This window comes from Leptopilina boulardi, unplaced genomic scaffold, assembly GCF_019393585.1.
Source record: "Leptopilina boulardi isolate dan_hultmark-lab unplaced genomic scaffold, ZJU_Lbou_2.1 LbouV2_350, whole genome shotgun sequence".
Lineage (NCBI taxonomy): Eukaryota > Metazoa > Arthropoda > Insecta > Hymenoptera > Figitidae > Leptopilina > Leptopilina boulardi.
The window spans coordinates 555,271-579,347 of NW_026137919.1; the positions used below are offsets into that span (position 1 = coordinate 555,271).

Sequence of the window (24,077 nt, forward strand, 5' to 3'; positions counted from 1 at the left end):
GAGGAAAACTAAAATACATGACTAAGATTTTATTAAATATGATATTTGAAAATTTTATTTTCAGCGCTACTAAGATTTTTTTTTGTTGTATAATGTATAAAAGAGAACATTTCATGATAATTTTTAAAGAGAAAAAGAGAGATAGTAAAGAAAAGTGAAATGGCGAGCTAATTGTAAATAGATAAAATAATTAAAGTGTATAGTATTAAGAGAAAAAATGATTAATTAAAAAAAGAAAATTTGAAAATGGAGAGTGGAAAGATTTAAAAATTTAACAAAGGAAAATAATTCAGATGTAGAGAAAAAATTAGATTTATAGGTAGAAAAAAAACAGTGTTTGTCTATTTGTTTTTTTAAGTTAAAATAGAAAGTACTTTTCTTTGTATGTTAGAATAAAATTATTACGTTTTAGGACTTTTGACTTCGAAAGTTGAATTTAAGATTTTATTATTTTATTGTCAGAATTTTCATTGTCAGACATTTCATTGACAGACATTTCATTGCCAGAATTTTCATTGTCAGAACTTTCATTTTCGGAATCTTGCGAAACTTCACTTTGGTTGTCGCTCTTTAATGATTCTGCGTCATTTGTATTTGATTTAGCATCTAAAAAATGATTTTTGGTTATTATTTATGAATAAATGAGGAAAACTAAATTTGTGACTAAGATTTTATTAAATATGATATTTGGAAAATTTTATTTTCAGCGCTACTAAGATTTCTTTTTTGTTAATACAACGAATAAAAGAGAACATTTCATGATAATTATTATAGAGAAAAAGAGATATAGTAAAAGAAAGTGAAATGGCGAGCGAATTGGAAATAGATAAAAGAATTAAAGTGTACAGTAATAAGAGAAAGAATGATTAAATGAAGTAGAAAAATTGAGAATGGATATGAGTAAAAAAATTGACGAAGGAAAATTAGTACGTAATAAAGAAAAAATGAGAAAAAGTGGAAGTGAGAATGAGAAAAAAAGAGATTATAAGTTACAAAAAAGAAGAAAAAGTAAGTGATTCGCAACTAAAGTAATTGTTTTTAGATTATTATTCATTAATAAATGAGATAAACTGAAGTCACACGACTTAGATTTTATTAAAATTGAAAATTTTTTTAACGCTGGTATATTTATTATTTTTTGTAAATATATAGCGATTAGAAGAGAATATTAGATAAAGAATAGTATAGAAAAAAAGGGGATGGTGAAATAAATTGTAACGAAGAGCGAATTGAAAATAGATAAAAGGACAAAAGTTAGTAGTAAAAAAAAAAGGTGAATGATTAAAGAAGAAAATGTGAAAAACTAGAGTAGAAAGAAATCGTTAAAATTGGACGAAGGAATATAAGCTAGTAATAGACAAAAAATAAAATTTAGGAATAGAAAAAAACTGTGTTTGTCTATTGTTAAGTTACAATAGCTACCTCTCGGTATAGGTGCTTTTAAAACGTTAGGCACATGTATCTCATAAATATTTGAACTTCCTTTTACTCTTTTCTTTGGTTTGGAAGGTCCAGGCAAATTTTTATGTTGCTCAATGATTATTTCATGATTTGAATTTTTGTCACAATCACGTGGGAATTCACCTTCCTTAACGGTGCTTGAATTTTTTTTATCGAATTTCTTGAACTTATTACCTTAAAAAATAAATTTTATATTATTTTTCATAAATAAATCAGGACGAATTATGATTGAGTGAAGGAGAATGGACAAAGAGAGAAAAAAATAGATGAAAGGAAAAAAGAAAATTTATATAATTAAAAAAAAGAATGATGAAAAAAAGTTACCTATTGGAATATGAAGTTTGGAAGGTCCAGGGCCGGGATTACGACAAGCAATACTGCTAAGTTAGCAAACTGCTAGTTGGCAATGTCAGTTATATTCACGCTAGAAAAAAATATTTATTTTTTTTAAATTATTAAATATTTATGCAAGAAGATTAAATGATTTAGTTGTTATTTTAACAACTAGAAAGTAGTATCTAGATTTTAAGACTAAATGCAAAGTGATAAATATTGCAAATGAAGATAAAATTAGTGTGTAAAAGCAGTAGAAGGTAAGTTTAAATCTATATGTTCTTAAAATCTTATATTAATTTATTTGCTTTTTATTTATGTTAATTTAATAAATGCATAATTATAAAGTTTTGATTCTCACTAAAATTTCGGAATTGCTGCAAAACTGATTTTGAAAAACATTTTATTATTATTAATATTATTAACATTTAATAACATTTTGGTAAATTATTAATATTATTATTAATTATCTTACTAAATTGAGTAATTAATTAATTATTAAGAAATTAATTAATGCAAATTTATAACCTAACATTTTTTAAAATAATATAGGTAAATTAATTATTGAACATCAATGTCCAGACATTTTTTATAAACATATTTTGTAAATAAATAATATTTGTATAATAAATCTTTCCTTTATTTATAAAAAATATATTTTTATAATCATATATATTACATAATACATTGTTATATTTAGGTAAAAAAAGTGGATTTAAATTTTGCCTTAAAAAGGGAATTTTGTAAATCAAGAGAAAAATGTAGTTTAATTTTTGTATAACGAATTTTAAAGCATTTTTCATGTACTATTTAATGCAAAAATAATTTATTTCTAAATTAACCCCCTTTTTCAAATTAATTGATGAAAATCCTTTAAAACATCTTACATTAAAATTAAAATCCACAAATTATTGTTAATGATATAATCGGTCGGAAAAAAGGATCTTTGCCTTATATGTATTCGCGTTTTCTTGTTATAAAATTGTTTAGGCTCTATAACAACAATTCTATAACAACTTGAATTTGATTACAGAGACTTTAATTTAAAAATATCCGGTTCACAACAAATTATTTAAGTATAACATTCAAATTTAAGAGCAAATAGCTTGCAAATTTAGCTTTCCAATAAACTTTATTGTGACCCGTATATCTTTAATATTAATTTATAAATTTTAAATTTATAAATAAATAATAAATAATAATTTGGTTTTGCCTTCTTCATTTTTTCGTTTAAGATTAATAAAAGAAAAATACAACAAATTTATTGGTTTTTCATTAGAGACTTATTCATTTTTAAATATAAATAATTCAAATAATTCACTTTACTGTTTTTACCATTACCAATAAAATAATCCAATTTAAAAATTTTTTTTACAGATATATAGTAAAGTTAAAAGTAAAGTTAATAGACTTAGATATAAGTATTCAAAAAAAAGACTTTAAACATTTCATTTCATAAATATTGTTAATATGATAGTATTAATATAATTATTTTTATTTAATAAATAATCATAATATTTTCGAGAAACATTTCATTTTTTATTATTTATGATTTATTTTTTATTATGGTTTAATTTATTTAATTGAATAATTATTTCATTTTGATTCTTTTACGTTTTCATTTAATTATTTATTATTTAATCCTCTATTTTATTGTACTTATAACAATTAATATCTTATAAATGATTAACATTTTTCTTGCTACCCTGTATATGATTAAGCAATTGAAATGGTTATGTTGCATGAAATCTTTCAATTGTTTTCATGCTCACTGCTATCAATCCGAGCAATTTGACAAAAATTTGGTCTCAATTTGCTCGTTTTTTAGGTTAACTTGATTTTAATTTCTATTGTATAAGCTTGTACTTAATTTTTTTTACCAAATAGCAATAAAATGTGATTGTGGGATAAATTTCCTACAAATGTCATGAAATTTTGTTAAGGGGTTAAACCACTCTAAAATTTTCAAAAAATCAAAAAAATTTTTTTTGCTTTAAAAGACGCCTAAGGGTGTATAGAATAAGAAACAATATCAATTATAAGTCGAAACACTTTTTAATTTGGAAGGTCAATTATACGGCGCAGGCATTGCAGATTGAAGGTATATCCAAAAAGTCGTAAGTAAAACTTTAAACTCGTTTTTCTCAAAACTACATTTTTTGTGCTGGCCGGAAACATGACTTTTACAAATCTCAACCGATTTACTTAAGGAGGTTCATCCCTTCAAGCGGTACTCATTCTATTAGGGGTTTTCCGTAAGTTTAAAACCGACAGCTATAGTCCATAAAAGTTGAGCTCCACTGGCCAATTTAGAGGTTAATTTACCGTTTCTCCTCTTCTTTCTTTTATTTACATGGGATAAGTTCAAAAGTTGCTAACTTTGATTAACATTTACTTCACAACCAAACGGTAAAAAAATTTCATATTTTTGTAAAAACTGTTAAAACTCATAATTTAAAACATATTAGTTTTTGAAAAAAATCTGTAGAACCGTTTTTTTTTAATTAATGAAAACATGGTCATTTTTCATGTTTTTTCACTGTTCCCATGTAAAACTTCAAACTTTATCAATTTTTATCTTGAAAATGATACGGTAAAATTCAATAAAATTTGAACAACACATGTAAAGTGATGTCAATAATACATCTTAAAAATTTTTAGAAAATCTGTAGAAAATCGATTTTGGGATGAACCTCCTTAAAAATTAAACTGTAGCTTCTCAATAACATTATCTAGAAAAAGACGTACGGTTTTTTTTATGTTGCATATTTTTTTTGTTATAAACAATTTAGTGTCAATTTTTTAAGTAAAAAACTCGGTTTTTCCTTAAAATATTCGCCATTTTTGCAAAAATCAATTGAAAAAAAATCCCCTACGTCTTTCTCTAGCTTTTAAGATGTAAAAATAGAAAGAAATTTGTTTTTTGTTCTAGGATGAAAATTGGAGCTAAAACCTTTCCGGCCGCGACGTGATTCCTCTCAGAAAGGGTTCCTATCACGTACCTGTAAATTTGATATTTAAAAAAAAAATAATTAATGAAGTATATTTTTTTTCTCTTTAAAGTGTACCTAATAAAGATATGTAAACATATTTTTCAGTACATTTAAACTTTTCTTGAAAAAAATTTCTAAAGTTAGGCCTTTTTTTGACGCTCTAGAGTGGTTTAACCCCTTAAGTTATATTTGCTAATTAGCAATAATTGCTAACTTAGCAGCATTGCTAGTCGTAATCTCGGCCCAGGCAAATTCATAAATACACTGTCCACTCCTAATTTAAGAATTTTTTGGTTTAGTTCTTCTTGAACAATTTTTTTTTATTCTTATTTGATTTAGCAATTCTTTTAGTTTTTAACGGTTCTTTTTTTAAAATATTTCCTTCCGTTGAAACTTCTAATTTCTTTAGATAATTTTCATTTTCTATATTTCGCTGGGTTAGTGGAAAAAAAGGACACGTCGGATTTTCGTTGAAAAAGAGGACACGTCGCGTTTGAGTTGAAGAAAAGGACACGTCGAATTTTATATTTTTTTAAGAAAAGTTGGTAACACTTTTTTTGATGTTGACATTTAAATATTTATTTATTTATCACTTAACTGAAATAAATTATATTGGTTAGAATGGTTAAAAATTAAATTATAATATTGAAAATTTAACCTTGTAATTCTATCTTAATTAATATTTTTGTTTAATACAATTTTCAGTTTTCGCTAAGTTACAAAAATTATAATTATCCTTATTAAAAGATGAAAGATGTATATGCAGCAAAAAATTTATAACTTCAAAAATTTTTCGGGTCGTTTATGTGTAAATTGATAAAAAATATTTTGATTGTAGGAAATAAAATTTAAATATAAAAGACAAATAATTACATCATAAAATGAAATAACGATTTTTATTATTATTTTTTATATTTCTAAGCATCGTCATATATAAAGTAACTAAATTTTTTTAATTTAAAGTTTCTGAACAATAAACGCTAGTTGTTAAAAAAGAGCTTAGATTAATTCATTAAATTTTTGTAAAAATCGTGATACTTTTCTGGGATTAATCCTTTATTATTATTTTTTATATTTCTAAGCATCGTCATATATAAAGTAACTAAATTTTTTTAATTTAAAGTTTCTGAACAATAAACGAACAATAAACGCTAGTTGTTAAAAAAGAGCTTAGATTAATTCATTAAATTTTTGTAAAAATCGTGATACTTTTCTGGGATTAATCCTTTATCAGGGAGTACTTGGAGATCTTTAATTTTATTTTTATCTAGGGGTAATTTTGCATCGTATGCAAGGAATAATTCGTTGTTATTCTTCGGCATATTGGTTGTTTGAACATCTCCATTATAATCATAGCTAAAATGAATAATCCCATTCGAAAGAAACTGAATATCACACACTTGTGAAATTTTTATGTTCTTCCATGTTTTCTCTGATTCATCGGCAAAATCAAAGATTTCATTTTGCTGTAGTTGATGAACATTGTACTTTGGATCCTTCGACTTGGAATTTTATATAATTTCACACCACTCATTTTTATCATAAATCGATTTTCTTTTATCAGCTTTTTCTATAGCGGCATGCATGGAATCTCCAGCAGACTGAGTGTGTCCTTTCACAAGATACCTAAAGGATCTTTTTTTTAAATGTCATGTATTTTAGTGTAAAAAAGTTACTTTTCAAATTTGAATCAGTGAAATTCGTTAAAAATTTCACCAATTCTGTTTTTAACTATTCTAAATTATTTATTTCAATAAATTTATACTATTCCATATGAAATAATATATATAGAGTGAATTTTGAATACCTGTGAGTTATAGTGACTTCGAATTTGACTGCTGCTTTAGCGTACATTGCATACAATTTACTATTTCGGTTCTGTCCAGGACAATTGTCGCTGTGTAAGCGAAAATCTTGTTTTCCTTTTTCTACTTGATCACTTATATGAGACCATACACAACTGCTTATTTCGTTTGCTCCCCTTTTGGCTGTAGTCTCATCCCACACGAAAGAAAATCCTTCTCGAGTCACCAGATCATAAATAGTAAAATTGTATAAAGATATTTTTCTTTTTTAAAAAAAACTGGACAATTCAGATTTCGGAATAGTCAAAACTTTTTCCAGGTCAAACGTAGCTGCATAAATTTCACAATTTTTCTTACCTTCTGCCTTATCACTATTCATTAACTCTCGCGCAGTGTTTTTCTGGTTAATATGTGCATCATGAGCATCTTGAGCAGAATTCTTTTCTTCCTCAGGTAAATTATTAAATGAAACACAGTCATCGCACTGATCCTTTTTTGGCATGTGAAAATCAAAGTTGTAACAAGAAGTAAATATATTTCGATAATAGCTTTCAGTACAGATATTTTCATCATTTATTTCTGCAATCCATTCGAGGTAAAGAGTATACATTTTCCTGATATTTAATCCTTCTTCTAGGTATTCTTTTGTTGTGGTTTGTCGACAATAATGTGATTCAACTTTTAGAAAAAACTCAATATGGTGACGAACTTGCTGTATAACATTTTCTGGGACTTCTTTTGGTCTTACATTGTGCTTTCCTCTTTGATCATTCTCTATAAACAGTCCATTTCTTAATTTTTGCTTATTATGTATCGTTGTTAACCATTGTTTTGAAATAGCTGAAAGTTTTAATTTGAAATTGAAACTTGTATATTATTGTATAATATTGTATAAGATTGAAAAAAATGTTCAATAGAGGAAAATAATATCAAATTAGATTATGAATTAATTATTAATTAGAATAAATTTTTTTCTAAATACCGAAAGTATTTAAAAACATAATTCGGCAAACTTTAACTTCTTTGTTGCGCGTTCTTAAAAAATACGAATGAGAATTCATTTTGAGTAGATTTTCAGTGGTTAAGACTTTTCTTTCTTTAGATTTACTGCTTGTAAACATCCTAGCTATATAGTCCCACTGACGATTGTGATCTTTTAAGTTCCAAAAATTGTCGAATATCTGCTGTCTTTCCTCATTACTTATCTTTTCTTTACATTTTAATCTTAATTCACATGATGGACCCATCTTCTTTTGTTGAAATAATTTTCCACTTTTGGATGTACCGGCTAAACCAGAATTTAAAGCTACTTTTGCAACAGTTGCTTTCCATTCATTAGGATTTCTCTTTCGTTTTCTCGAATTTGAAGTAAATGATGTATTTTCAACGTTATTATTAATAGATGAAATTTCTTGTGAATTGATGTTTTCATTCGTGTCTTGATTGTCTATATTTATAGTTTTATAATTATATTACTTCTCAAATATTTATATTATATTCAACAATAAAATATATACAAATTTAAAACTTTGTGAGTAGTACAAAATTATTTAAATGAAATAAAGATTAATAAACGAAATCAAATGGAATTTATACATTAAGAAATTCTGCGATAAATGTAAAACATTTCATGAATAAAAATTTTAACAAATGATAATTTGTTTAAAAATAATAAATTTTTTTTTTAATAAAGAAATGGAGAAAAATGTATACAAAGATGGCAGATTATTTAAAATAGAAAATACAGTATTATTAAGTTCCATATTCTTACCAGATGATTCATACGAATTGTCTAAACTAATTTCATCTTCATGACTTTCGTGATTAGGAGAAAGAGTAAAATCAGAGAAGTTGTAAGTATAATTAAAATTCTCAGTTGCATCGATCGTAGTATTTTCGGTTTGTTCATGGGATACCGTGTCTGATTCTGTTAATAAAGCTACAAATAAAACTCTTATTTGCGGTGAATGAAAATCAATATTAAAAATAAATTTAATAATTAACAATTTTTTACCAAATGGCAAAGTGTTTAGAGTATTATTACCAGGAGGTTCACTCGAATTTTCTAAATTGAATTCGTTTGCATGATTTTCGGAGTTAGTAAAAAGAGTAACATTGGAGCAGTTATCGGTATAATTAACATTTTTAGTTACATCGAAAACAGTATTTTCCATTCGTTCACGAAATATTGTATCTGATTCTGTACATTAAACATTGACTTGTAATGAATGAATAAAATGTAACGTTAGAAATATATTTAATAATTGTCAGTTTTTAACACATCCCAGTGGGCACCAAGATATCTTTAGGATGACTTTAGAACGTTCCAAAGTGTCCTAGGACATTGTGTCAATGTTCCAAAGACAAAAAAAAGACGACTTAAAGACGCCCAAAGTATATTCTATGTAGGATTATACAATTTTTCGATGAAGTATTTTGCTTTGGTATTACGGGTGTAGCAAAGATGTTATTTATCAATAAAAAGAGGCTGCAAGCAGCACTTAAACTTAGTGTACTTAGTAAAGCAAACTTAATTAACATCAGTAACAAATCAGCTGGACTAACCTTAATAGGTTCATCGATTATTTCAAACATTTTTTTATCACTCAGTGCTTCGTACAAGTTTTCAAATTGTTTTTGGTCCGATGTACTGTCTTCATTTGACTGTTCTTCTGAATCGGAGTCTTCTAATAGAATGTCATTTAAATTTAAACTTCCGCCCTATAAAACAAAAATTTTATCTATGAATTATAATTCATAACTTTTTTGCTATTCTGTCATCTAAATGAAAATTATAATGTCATTCACAGCGTAAAAATTAGGGACCATTCATTAATTACGTAAGGTTCTAGGGGGAAGGGGGGTCTACAAAATCTCTACATGGCCTTATGTTGGGGGAGGGGGGGGTTAGAGCTTTTCTTACGTAAGGTTTTACTAACAATTAAAAATTTGTTTTTTCTAAGAAAATTAAATTTTTTAACGCATTTTAAACGAACTCATGGTTAAATCTTACGTAAGAAGGGAGAGGGGGGGGTCAAAATTTGCCAAAATCGTCCTTACGTAATATGTTCAATTATAACAAAAAACCAAAGCTAAAAATAGAAGCAATTTGGTTTTCTTCTTAAGCACAGAATGTCCGACAGCTTGTCTTTTTACTAGGACCTTCCGGAAGGCCCTGTGGATAAAAGAGTTTTTAAAAAGAAGTCAAACTTACTTTGCTGTCAATCTTTAGAATTAAAGTACTCATAAGAACGAAAAAATATATGTATTTGACTTTTCCAAAACATAATATTTAACTAGATTTTAAGGGTATGTCCAACATGTGAAATGTAAACAAACATGAAATGTAAGCAAACTATGCACATTTTTTCGCACTTTTCATTTGTGTAGAAAATAAAAATTTGTCGTTTTCTTTATGAAAATGGTTAATTAATTTATTAAACTTGGTAACTATACTTTATTTAACTAATTATTCGAAAAAATAAGTACAATTATAATGAAATGAAAAGTACACTGAATTAGCAATTTTTTCAAGCTTACGAAAAAAAACCATTTGAGTATATCTGAGGCACGGACGTTGAGCATCTAGGTGGGAGAAAGAGTTGAGCCATTGGACGGTCACATCTTGGAAAGAGTAAAATTCTAAAATTTTACCCCTTCTCTCATTTTCTCCCACCTAGGTCCTCAACGTCCGTGCCTCAGATATACTCGAATGCTTAAATTTTTCGTAACCTTGAGAAAATTGCTATTTCAGTGTACTTTTCATTTCATTATAATTGAGCTCCCGCCGACAATAACTCGATCTGCGCTTGAAAAGAGAATTTCAAGCCAGTCAAGCGTTCGAAAAATGAGAAAATATAAAATTCGAAACTTTAAATTTTGAAACGTACTACCATGTAGAGTATAAAAATGCCCAACTTTTTTGTCTTTGAAATTTTTTTGTAGGACTTTTATTTTTAATAATAATGGACAAAAACTAAATTTTTTTCCATTCTCAATTTCATTGAAATTTAAAACTTAAATTGTCCTATCTTGAACAAATCTTCATGAAATCAATTAAAAATTGACATACTTACGTATCAAGGTCTACCAAAGACGATAAAATGATTAAAACATTTAAAAAAAATTATTGCACAATTATTTGTTAATGTAAATAGAGACCTGTCAGTAAATACGTTTACTCAACTTTGACGAGAAAAAGTATGCGGTGAACTTTCCAGTTGACAAAACGTCCAGTGAGACATTTGTTTATTAATATGTGAAGAAGTTTTTTGGAAAGTTTTGTTTAAATCGGATTAAAAATAAAAAAGTTACATAATGTTTAAGAAAATATGCGCCGCGCGGCGTTTTGACATTTTGATACGCAGTCTTCATGGGGAGGAAAGTTTATTGCTATTTTCCGTTGACTTGTTTAAAAGTAAGTTTAAGATTAATATATTTAGTCTTTTAAATTATATTTATTCAAATAACAATATTTTACATTTGTGTAAATTATTTATAATATATTTTTATGAAGTCAACGTAAAATAGCAATAAAGTTTACTCCCCATGAAGACTGCGTATCAAAATGTCGAAACGCCGCGCGGCGCATATTTTCTTAAACATTATGTAACTTTTTTATTTTTAATCCGATTTAAACAAAACTTTCCAAAAAAGTTCTTCACATATTAATAAACAAATGTCTCACTGGAAGTTTTGTCAACTCGAAAGTTCACCGCATACTTTTTCTCGTCAAAGTTGAGTAAACGTATTTACTGACAGGTCTCTATTTACATTAACAAATAATTGTGCAATAATTTTTTTTAAATGTTTTAATCATTTTATCGTCTTTGGTAGACCTTGATACGTAAGTATGTCAATTTTTAATTGATTTCATGAAGATTTGTTCAAGATAGGACAATTTAAGTTTTAAATTTCAATGAAATTGAGAATGGAAAAAAATTTAGTTTTTGTCCATTATTATTAAAAATAAAAGTCCTACAAAAAAATTTCAAAGACAAAAAAGTTGGGCATTTTTATACTCTACATGGTAGTACGTTTCAAAATTTAAAGTTTCGAATTTTATATTTTCTCATTTTTCGACCGCTTGACTGGCTTGAAATTCTCTTTTCAAGCGCAGATCGAGTTATTGCCGGCGGGAGCTCAATTATACTTATTTGTTCACATAATTAGTTAAATATAGTATAGTTACCTAGTCTAAAATATAAATTTACCATTTTCACAAAGAAAACAACAAATTTTTATTTTTTTACCCAAATGAGAAGTGAGAAAAATGTAAGAAAATTGGTAATTCAGTGAACTTTTCATTTTATAATAATTATACTTATTTGTTTAGAAAAGTTATTAAAAGAAGTATAGTTACCTAGTATAATATATCAATTTGTCATTTTCACAAAGAAAGTTACAAAGTTTTATTTTCCATTCAAATGAGAAGTGCGAAAAAACTGTTCAAAATCTAAACAAATCATACTCATTTGGGAAGAAAATAAAAATTTGTCGTTTTTTTTGTGAAAATGGTACATTTATATTTTAGACTAGGTAACTATACTATATTTAACTAATTATGTGAACAAATAAGTATAATTATAATGAAATGAAAAGTACACTGAAATAGCAATTTTCTCAAGGTTACGAAAAATTTAAGCATTCGAGTATATCTGAGGCACGGACGTTGAGGACCTAGGTGGGAGAAAATGAGAGAAGGGGTAAAATTTTAGAATTTTACTCTTTCCAAGATGTGACCGTCCAATGGCTCAACTCTTTCTCCCACCTAGGTGCTCAACGTCCGTGCCTCAGATATTCTCAAATGGTTTTTTTTCGAAACCTTGATTTTCCTTAAAAATTATGTTTAATAAATTAATAAAATAATATTTTTATATATATATGAATAAGTCGCACAGACAGGAGCCATAGGTTAATTTTCATTATCTTAATACAAATGTTAAAACTATTGTAAAACTTTATTTGCAATCAATAATCAAATTCTAATTCTAAAAAAAAATAAAAAAAAAATTCGAAACCTTGAAAAAATTGCTAATTCAGTGTACTTTTCATTTAATTATAATTGTACTTATTTTATCATATAATTAGTTAAATAAAGTATGGTTACCAACTTTAATACATTAATTTACCATTTTCATAAAGAAAACGACAAATTTTTATTTTCTACACAGATGAGAAGTGCGAAAAAATGTGCATGTTTTGTTTACATTTCATGTTTGTTTATATTTCACATGTTGGACATACCCTTAAATGTTACGGAGAGAAATATAAATTTTAACGTGTAAAATGAATGTTTGACAATTATAAAATAGTTAAAAAATATATCATTCACTTACCTTTTAACAGCACCTTTTTTCCGAGAATACGGTATAAAAGAAGTTTGTCGTCGACCACTTTTTCTAGTGCGACTATTTTTCGTCACAGTTATTGTAAATTTGTTAACTAATATTACAATAAAAATCGCAATTTCAACAATAATTTGCAAAAATGTTTTACTTGTTCGTTATCAAAAATGAACACATAGTACACTAAAGTTGCAACAATTACCGCTATGAATAAACAACGCTGACATCGAATAGAGCATTTTTCTCAAAAATGATATTCAGCATTTAATTTATGTTCAAGAAAGTTTGTCCATCTCTGGTTTTCGAGTTTTTAATTTTTTTACAAATTTTTCTGTAAATGGATAAAAATGTTTCTAACAAACTTAAACTTCTTCTCTCAATTTCCCAAATTAATTTAAATTCTCCCGCCTAACCTCCATCGAAAGGAAACTCACGTGTAAACAGACAATGTATATGCCTGTATTCCGCATTATTGGGATTCTTCGAAATGTAAATTTTTCAAAAGACTTCAGATAATTTTGAATTAGAATGTTGACAATTAATTAAAAAAATACAATATTTGCTGTCATTAATATCTTTTTATTTATAATCAATTATTTGGAATTCAAAAAATTAGCAAACGTCAACAACTGAAAACCCAGTTGAAAATAATGACATCGTTTATTATTTTGTTTATTATATGTATCATCTCTGATTCAATTAGTGAGATTTATACTAATCATCTAAAAATATCTATTTATTAGTAAAGTCATTTTTAGGTTATGTTGAAATAACTAAAATTTTAATTGAAATTATATAGTAACTTATTCAATTAGTAAAATTTCAATATTTCGTATTTAGTTTTTTGTACTAGAAATTAATTATTTTTGTGTATTCCTCGATTTGTTAGTTTGAAAAGTTGTAAAAAAAACTGAAAAAAAAAATTTAATTTATTTTAGAAATTTGAATTTTTATCTTTGATTTGAAACCACGAATCCTTATTTTTTTATTCATTTTGCTTGTTTATACTCTCTAAATTTGAATTTCTAACAGTAACTAATTATTAATTAGGTATTTCATTTTTAAATATGGCTGCACGACCAGCCATATTGGAAGCCTGGAGGGACAACAAATAGTTTTACTACAGTACATCTACAGTCGGTAACGTTGAAAACTTCAAAAACTTAACCTCAAAATCACTTGTTTGACAGTTCCCTATTGTATTTTTATTTGTTGTCCCTTCAGGCTTCGACGTCACAAGGTGAAAAGCATAATCAAATTCTGGTTCACTTTCTGCTTCATTAATTTGTAAAAGATTACTAGTTTGTTAGTAAAAATAACTAATTTTTAGTACAAAGAAATAACTACAAAAATCTCAAATTTTACTACAATGAAACCTCCGTATATCGAACCCGCTTAAATCGAATTCCCGTTTAAGACGCACTCACACCTTTTTGGCTGCCTGCAGGTTACCATGGCAACGCATGTGAGTGAGTGCGACAAAAAATTTAAAAATTTGAATATTCAAATTTTTGGTCTCACTCACACCCGTCCGTTGCTATGGTAACCTGCAGAGAGGCTGGCAGCCAAAATGCTGTGAGTGCGCCTTTATATTGCTCAAATTAGTTATTTCAACATAACCTAAAAATGAATTTACTAATAATTAGTTATTACCAAATGATTATTATACATCTTACTAATTAAATCAGAGACAATATAATAAACTATATAATAATGGACGTAAATATTTTTAACTGGGTTTCTTGTTGTTGACATTTGCTAATTTTTTGACTTACAAATAATAACAGTTTTTGGACGTTTTCGCATCGGAAAAATGTGTAGTTACCCAATTTTGATTATAAAGTTTCATTGTGCAAAAGGTGACAGTGGATTATTGTGTTTTGTTAAAATGAGAACAGCGACAATATTGCGAGATGAAAAATATTCTTCTTCGTAAATTTAGATAGTCTTTCCGCTTGCAGCGCCATCTGAAAAGTTATACGTGTTAAACGTATGACGCCCGGAAAAGGGGTCAGACTTTCAAGCAGCAGAGAAACAAAATGGCTACCTGTCAACAAGTTTGTTTGTTGATATGTGCTCACATTTTAACTTACAAATAAAAATAGTTTTACAAAGTTTTCGAATCGGAGAATTATGTAGTTACCAAATTTGGATCATGAAGTTTCATTGTGGAAAAAGTGATAGTGTATTATTGTGTTTGATGAAAATAGGAACAACGAAAGATGACATACAATTTGGGTGAAACTGTACGCATTTATCAATAAATTATACAATTATCTCTTGGTCTTTTTAGTTGAATAAAGTGTAGTTACCAAATTTATAATATAAAGTTTCATTGTAAAAAAAATTATTGAGAATTTTTGTGTTTTATTGAAATGGGAGCAACGAAAAAATTACTCAAATGTGCAACAAAAGTGTACGTATTTCGGTATAAATAATATAATTTTCTTTTGCTTTTTTTCAATTGAATAAAGTGTAGTTGCCAAATTTACAATATAAACTTTTGTTATAAAAAAGATGAGATCGAATTATTGTGTTTTATAGAAATTAGAGCGTCAAAAAAATAGTGTACATGTGCGATGAAACTGTACGTTTTTATTTATTTAAAACTTTCATTTATTTTGCTTATTTTTAACGAAATAAAGTGTAGTTACCTTATTTCATATGTGCTTTTAACATTTTCATAAACAAAAATTGAAAATTTCATTCCCTTTTCAAATAGGAGCAGCGAAAAAATTCAAAGGGGGCCCCGGTCCGTGCGATCATCATTGTTTGTAAACAATATGTACCTTGGACATAGCCTTAATAATATCTATTTCTCTATTTCGTGATTTATTAAATAAGTCGAATTCTATTTTTTACTTATTATTTTACTTATTCGTCATTCAACTTTTCTTTCCTTTTTCTATATATTTGCAAAATTCCAACATTATCGAGAATTTTTCGAACCCTGAAATCAATAAATAAACAATCCGAATAGAAAAGAGTGAACATAAATCACAAAACAAGAATTTAGTAAGGAAATTGTCAAAAAATCGTAGAATAGATTTCCAATTTCTAAAAAAAATTTCGAATTTTTACTCTTCAGTTTTTTTTACACCTTTTCAAACACACACAGAAATCGGAAAATACAAAATCCGATTAACCAAAAGCACAAATTATTCTAAAAGCCACAATTTTTTATTACAAATCGACATAAAATGAAAGATAAAATGACTAATTTACAACAAAAAATCCAAATATTTATTTTTCAATTTTTCGATTTCATGTATTGCGACAGTGTCAAAAAAATAATGACAAAATAAATATTTTTTTTTAAATTAAAACTTTTAGATGCAGATTTCAAAGATTTTGAATAGCATATCTGCTTTTAGATGATAGCTATTGATGGTTACGATACGGTTCGATTATTTTTCGATTCTGGTATTTAAACAGTATCGAAATGGTGAAAATAAAAAAATTAAATTTTTGTCCAGTATTTGATTTTTTTATTTTTAGTTTCCTTAGATTTAAAATGGAAAAAAACTTTTTGAGGATTGTTTTTGCAAGTTATGAATGGGTTTGTTTATTTTTCGTATTCTGATTTTCAAACATTGTCGAGAAGGTGAAAATGAGAAATTCAATTTTTTATTTTCACCTTTTCGACAATGTTTGAAAAAGGTGAGAATAATAAAAAAATCAATTTTTTTCCACAAATTAATTTTAATATTTTCTGATTTCCTAGATTTTGAATCGAAAATCTGTTTTTTGGTGATATTTCTTGCTGGTTGCGATTCGGTTCGATTATTTTTCGAATTTTGGTAATCAAACAGTTTCAAAATGGCAAAAATGAAAAATCTAATTTTTGTTCAAAAAATTAATTTTTCTATTTTCAGTTTTCCTAAATTATGTATTGCGACAGTGTTAAAAAAGTAATAAAGACAAAATCTGAATTTTTTTTAACAAATTGAATATTTCAGATACATATTTCCTAGATTAAAAATCGAAATTCTGCTCTTTAGGTATTGTTTTGCTTGGTGTGACTCGGTTCACTTATTTTTTTTAAATCTGGTATTCAAAAAGTGTCAGAAAGGTGAAAATAATATATCCAAATTTTTTTTTTTAAATTGATTTTATTATTTTCAATGTTTTTTATTTTAGTAATTGTTTTTGCTAGTGATGATTCAGTTTTGTTTATTTTTCGATTTCATGTATTGCGACAGTGTCAAAAAAATAATGACAAAATAAATATTTTTTTTTTAAATTAAAACATTTAGATACAGATTTCAAAGATTTTGAATAGCATATCTGCTTTTTGGTGATAATTATTGATGGTTACTATGCAGTTCCTATATTTTTAGACTTCTGGTATTCAAACAGTGTCCAAATGGTGAAATTAAAAAATTAAATTTTTTTTAAAAAATGATTTCATTATTTTCAGTTTTCCTGCACTCAAAAAAACTTGTAAATTTGACTACTTTTTAACTACCCTGCATAGTACAATAGGTCCACAACTGAATTAAAAACATTGTATTAACTATCAAAAAATAATTAAGAATATAGTTGAAGCAATGAGATTTCGTAGTTGTTTTAGTCATTAGTAGTTGATTTAACTACATTTTTAAGTAAAAGCAACTACTAATTATCAACTATCCATTAAAAAATAGTTAAATTAATTACATACATGCAGTTCGATTAACTAAAAAAGTAGTTATTTTATGTACTTTTAAATCAACTACTTAACGGTAGTTGAATTTCTGAGTTAAATTTTTTTCAGTGTAGATTTAAAAAAAATATCCTTCTTAGAATTGATTTGAAAGTTATGAATGGGTTTGTTTATTTTTCAAATTTTAATTTTCAAACATTGCCGGAAGGAGAAATTGAAAAATTTAATTTTTATTTTCACCTTTTTGAATCGAAAATATTTTTTGCTAGTTATAAGTGGGTTCGTTTATTTTTCGAATTTTGATATTCAAACAGTTTCAAGAGGGTGAGAATAAGATAATCGCATTTTTTTTAAATTGATTTTTATATTTTCAGGTTTTCCCGATTTTGAATAAAAAATCTGCTTTTTGGTGATAGTTCTTGCTGGTTATGACTCCGTTCCATTATTTTGCGAATTCTCGCCTTCAAACAGTGTCAATAAGGAGAAAATAAAAAATGTAATTTTTTTCCAGTAATTGATTTTTTATTTTCAGTTTTTTAGAGTTACAATCGAAAAAAGTTTTTTTTTGAAACGTAATCTCTTGAAATTTTTTTTTAGTAATGTTGAAGAAATAATTATCTAGAATTCTCATAAAAATATTTTTAAAATTTTTGGTTACAATTCCTCACAAATTTTCCGCTCGTGACTACCCTGTTGAAAATTTGTGTTTAAAAACCTCTTGGATTCCATTAAGGATCTTTTGTGAGTTCTTATGTGGGATCCATATAAGTTGTCGCTTATGATCCTATGTACAAAGGATCCTAGAATGAACTTGTGTTAGAACTCGCACATGATCCTATATTTCTGTAAAAGCAACAACACATTATCCCATGAGGTTTCCTATGTAATTTTCTAAGTAGATTCCATAACTTACGAAGGTTTAGAGTTTTTACATAGGTTTCCAGATTAACAATGTGTAGATGGGATCTTTTCTGAGATATTCTTACAAGTGATTTTTTGAAAACCGTTAATTCATATACGAATTTATGCAGAATCGTACACAATTCAGGATACTTGTGTGACATCTCAAGCAACATCTCAGATAAGATCTCACCTGGGTTGCTATATAGCAAGTGGTTCAATCATATTATTCATGGAATAATGTGTTGTTTCTTTTACAGCCTTTTTACAAGCCTCAGGTTTTCAACTTTTTCAAATTTAAAAAAAAGTGTCAAAGCTCTTAACACGAATTATGAATTAAAGATTTCCAGAGTGGGTTTTAAGAGTTAAATGAAAAATATAGTGTTGTATTTTCAATGGTATATATTTACTCTCCATTTTTCAGACGTGCCAAGAGGAACGGTATGAATGTCGATGGCAAAGTTGAAAATACAAATGAAGAAACTGTCGTGAAATTGACCAAAAACCATTCAAAGGATGAGTCCTTTGAAGTTGATTGCAAAACACTACTAATATCAGAAGATTGTTCTGCTTCTGAGAATCAAGTAGATGTCACAAATTTTGAAAATGAGACTGTTCTATTAACGGAACAAAAGATTGAACAGGAAGTGAAGATTTTTGAAAGTGATATTTATTATTCAAATGGCATTTACTCGTTTCCTTTGACTAGTCCAAAGATGAATGAAGAAAGCGTATCTTTTCCAGAAAGTCTTGATGCCATTTTAGAATTTGATAAAGACAGTGTTGCAGAAAAAGTGCAAGTCATTTGTGACAATTACGAAGAAAACTTTCCCTTTGGTAAGCATAATGACATCGAGTGTGATGATGAAACAATGTCTTCTTCCACAATTACTGCTTATGAGAACGATGACAAAATGTCAAATTGCTCTGACAACACGGCTTATGAAGAAGATGACAAGATGTCAACGTCTTCTTCTACTATCACTGCTTTCAGTTCACAAATCATACCTGATAAGAAGATGGATGAAGAATCTACAAAAACTTATCAAATTGTGGTTACAAATACTGAGGTGGATAATGATCAACAAAACCATCATGACCAGGAGTTCACTGATTTTGAGATCCCAGCTTGTGAAGAGGATGACAAGATGTCAACGTCTTCTTCTACCATCACTGCTTTTAGTTCACAAATCATACCCGATAAGGAGATAGATAAAGAATTTACAAAAACTGATCAAATGGTAGTTACAAATACTGAGGTGGATAATGTTCAACAAAATCATCATGACCAGGAATACACTGATTTTAAAATCCCAGCTTGTGAAGAGGATGACAAGATGTCAACGTCTTCTTCTACGATCACTGCTGCCAGTTTACAAGGTCAGATCCAGAAAAACATCATTGAGGGTAATCGCATTGTTGATTTGGATCATTTAATGAACAGCCTTCTTAAGCTGGCGTATGATGAAGATGATCGTCACAAAGAATCCTGCAATCGAAGAAGATGGAAAATAGCAAAGTCTAGCGAAAAGGGCTTCAAAACATATGTTACATTAGTTTGTGAAAGCTGTCGTGCAACAGTAATACAAAAATCTCATCCAAATGATCCTAAGAAGATGGATATTAATACGGCAATGGTGTTGAGAACTATAACAGCAGGCAATGGTTACTCTAATATGCAAGAATTACTTGCTCCTTCAGGAATCCCATGCATATCTTCAACAGCCTTTTTGACACACCAGAAAAATATTGTTCGCCTTATAATAGACACATCAGAGGAGATTATGAGACAAAACGGCCGAGAGGAAAGAGAAACTCTTATCAAGAAAGGTCTTTACATAATGTTTAAAGAACCAAATGGGGTAGAGAGGATTATCCCTTTAGCAACTGTTCATTGCGATGGATCATGACTGCAGAGAACTTTTCCTGGAGGATTATACGGTTCTCTTGGTGGTGCCGTTACCGTCGTAGGGAGTGAAACTAAAAAGCCTTTAGACTTGAGAGTCAAGTGCAAATCATGTGCTACATGCGAGAGCGGAGGAGCAGTGAAGAAACATGATTGCTACAAAAATTTTGATCGAGATGAACCTTCTTCATTAATGGAAAAGCAAGGCACTCTTGATGCGTTCGGTGCCTCTGAGAAATTACACGACATGATCTACAAGAACTTCGTTGGTGACGGAGACAGCAATGTTTTCGCTGGTCTTTTGGCAGCTGATCTATATAAGAAATATGGGATTATAGTTAAAAGACTTTTTTGCACCAACCATGCACTGAAGAATCATACGAAACACTGTAAAGCTGTAAAACCGAAATTGCCTCGAGTAAAGCAAACACTTGCCACAAAAGCTCGCAAGGTTGTCACAAACAAGAAAGGGCGCCGCATCATTGAAACGAAATCATCTGTCACGATTATGAAAAAAAGAATGATTAGAAAACGAATGGCAAAAGCTCGAGATCTCTTAAAAAAGAATGTACAAAGATTCCGAAAAGAAATAAAAGCAGCTGCTAAGAGACGACGAGAGGACGGTCAATTGTCATATGACCAAAAAATTGAGCTGCTTAAGAAGGACATAATGAATGTACCGTATCATGTTTTTGGTTGCCACAAGCAATGTTCTGCATTGGGTGGATGGCCCTGCGTTGATCAAAAGAATGGTGTAGAAGAAAAATTTGATTCCGTGAAAATGGCAGTTCAAGATAATGACACTGATCCTAAGAAAAAATCCGATCCTGTGGAATTGATGGCTAGTGAAAACAATAACTTTGATATTGAAGAAAAATCCGATTCCTTGGAAATGGTAGCCACTGAAAACAATGAAGTTGATTTAGAGAAAGAATCAGATCCTCAGCAGATGGTGACAACTAATAGGAACGGCATTGACATTAAACAGGAGGATTATATTGCTTTACTGGAAGAGGTTGGTGTTCTTCCGCAGCTTCTGCGGTTACACGGCCGATTGTTTTTGATAATCGAAAGTTTGTTGTTGGATACTACAACAAATTTAAATGAATCAATCCATTCCCTGATTTGTAAATATTGTGCAGGAAAAAGACTAGGACTTTCTAGAAGTGGAAATTATTGTGCTCGTTGCCATTGCGCAATGATTGCTTAGAGTAATAGACACTTACAATCTAGTATCATCAAACACGCTGGAAAAGAGGTACCTAATTCTGTGTTGACAATGGAAAAAAATGGAGAAGCAAAAGTGGAAAGAAACAAGAAGTACGCGAGCAAGAAAAGAAGGGACAAGAAAATAAACAAATGCAGCGACAAGAATTACGGTAAATGTGCGGAGAATCTAGATATGGAGAAGACAATGTTTGAGATGCAAAAAGAAATTTACCTGAAAACACTGAAGACTTATCAGGAAAATAGAATAGCCATTGCTGAACGCACAGTAGATCAAAATTTAAGTGATGAATGGAAGAACTTTCACCGAAAACTGCTAACGTCAGCACACTTCGGAGAGATATGCAAACGGCGGGAAACAACACTGTGTAGCTCTTTGGTAAAAAAATTGTTGCACCCTTCTACTAAAGATCCTTCTGCTGCTGTCTTTTATGGAATGGAAATGGAACCAATTGCAAGAGAAGCTTTGTCAAAGAAAATAGGTCATCCTGTTGTACCGACAGGAATGTGGATAGATCCTGATTTAGAGTACCTGGCAGCATCACCTGACGGTCTTATTGATGTCGAAGTCAAGGATTTACGTGATTTTAATTCTAAGGTTAAGGGAAAGAAGCCTCATTTCACTTATAACGTTATAGAAGGTGGCGTTGTCGAAATCAAGATTGCATGCTTCCAGAAATAATCGATAGCCGTATCTCGAGAAGTATGCAGATTCGAGAACCTGAATACATTCTGAAAAAAAGGGCAAATAAGAATAAACTCACATGTGATGTCTTTCAAATTGAAAACAGGCAAAGCAAGAGAAAGAAAGATAATGTGCAAATTGATGAAAAAATTTCGTCAACAGAAAGCAAAACGAAAAAAGTAAGCTTCGAAGAGGAAATGTCTTTTACCGACAGAAAAAACCAGGAAGAAAAGAATGAACCTATAATTGAAAATAGGCGAAGCAAAAAAAGAAAAGATGTGCAAATTGATAGTGAAACATTGTTGACAAAAAACAAGACAAAAACCGTTCGCATGGAAGACGAAAGGAATTGAAAATAAAAAAAGATGACGTCCATACTTATGAGCAAATATCCTCGACAGAAGAACAGACGAAAAAAGTGAGAATGGAAGACAAAATTCCTCTTAAAGTGGAAAGTAAGAAGAAAATTAAGGAACAGATTATGTTAGCCTGGGCTCCAGTAAATTTAGAACCGTGCCTAAAAATTGTAGAGAGTAAAAGCAGTTGGTTAGACGACGAACCTTTAGACGCATTTCTAGAAGTGGTGCGAAAACATTCGAACTTGGAGACATTAAGCGTTCATAACATCATGACGCATGTGGAAGTGCCTGAATGCAATAATGATCGGGACGTGCAAATTATTGGAGGAAATATTATTCACCACTGGCGGTTTTACTACTATGAAAATGGCGCATCCATAGACAGAAGACTTACAATATTTGACAGTGAGTACAAAGAATTAACGTACAAGAATCTTGCAAAGGAGGAACAAATTTTCATAAAGAAAAGATATCCAAAATTGTCTCCAAGGAACGTGAGTTGCATTTGTCTCCAAAAGCAACCTGATGGTTCATCTTGCGGAGTGAATGCTGCAGCAAATTGTGCCAGTGCTGGTCTGGGTTTAGATCCATTCACGCAGAGGTATTCTGTCAATCCCGCAAAAATGAGAAAGCACTTTGCAAATATTATCAAAACACAGAAGTTGACTCGTTTTCCTAATGTTGAAAGGAATCTTTCAAAACAGGAAAAGAAACTTTTTCCTCCTTTTAAGTGACATTGTATTTTGCGGCAAAAAATTAGATATTAAAAAGTACATATGTTTTAAAATACATTTTCAAAATAACTTACACATTCTTCACGAATGATTCTTAAAGCTCATTACATGAATGTTTTATTTCATGTACGTTTCTTTTTATTTTGTCTGAAAAAGTCAAAATAATCATGCTTGCCAATACATGATAATTATTTGCATATTAAATGCGAATACGTCATTATAGAATTTTTTATTTATATATTTTATTTGTTTGACATACTCTTTTGATTAATAATGACAGAAAAAAACGTTATCCAAATTGAATCTAGAAGAACTAACTTCTTAGATGTAAAAATAATATGTAAATAGTACAAGTGTCATATTCTGTACTCATTGTTAGAGCTCATTACATGAATCTTTTATTTTATGTACGATCTTTTTTATTTTGACTGAGAGTCAAAATAAATGAAAAGCATTGTTTGTAAATTATGTTTAACATCATAGTTCTATGTACATATTTCGTTTTTTCTAGGTGGTGAAATAATGGAAATTCAAGTCTGGTGTATGACAGCCCGTCTGATTTTGGTTTGACTTATTGTATACAATATTAGGTTAGACCTTAATCGAATGGGGTGTTGTATTCCAAATCGTCAGGATAATTCATCTTGATAATGGTAAGCAATTTTGAAGAAGAAATATTGTT

General features: G+C 28.6%; 2 protein-coding genes across 2 annotated transcripts in view; one reads left to right on the forward strand and one right to left on the reverse strand.

Annotated features, from left to right (window-relative positions):
* LOC127286122 (uncharacterized) overlaps window positions 1-24,077 on the forward strand; it is a 570,090-nt gene that overhangs the window by 380,562 nt on the left and 165,451 nt on the right. The gene's annotated exons all lie outside the window — the stretch shown is intronic.
* On the reverse strand, window positions 437-18,901 carry LOC127286137 (myb-like protein F). The gene is made up of 7 exons (XM_051312451.1): window positions 18,895-18,901; window positions 9,109-9,279; window positions 8,637-8,792; window positions 8,364-8,519; window positions 7,701-8,039; window positions 6,950-7,432; window positions 437-606 (listed from the first exon to the last, which is right to left on the reverse strand). Exons 1-7 carry the CDS (start codon window positions 18,899-18,901, stop codon window positions 437-439), a joined length of 1,482 nt encoding a protein of 493 aa, XP_051168408.1.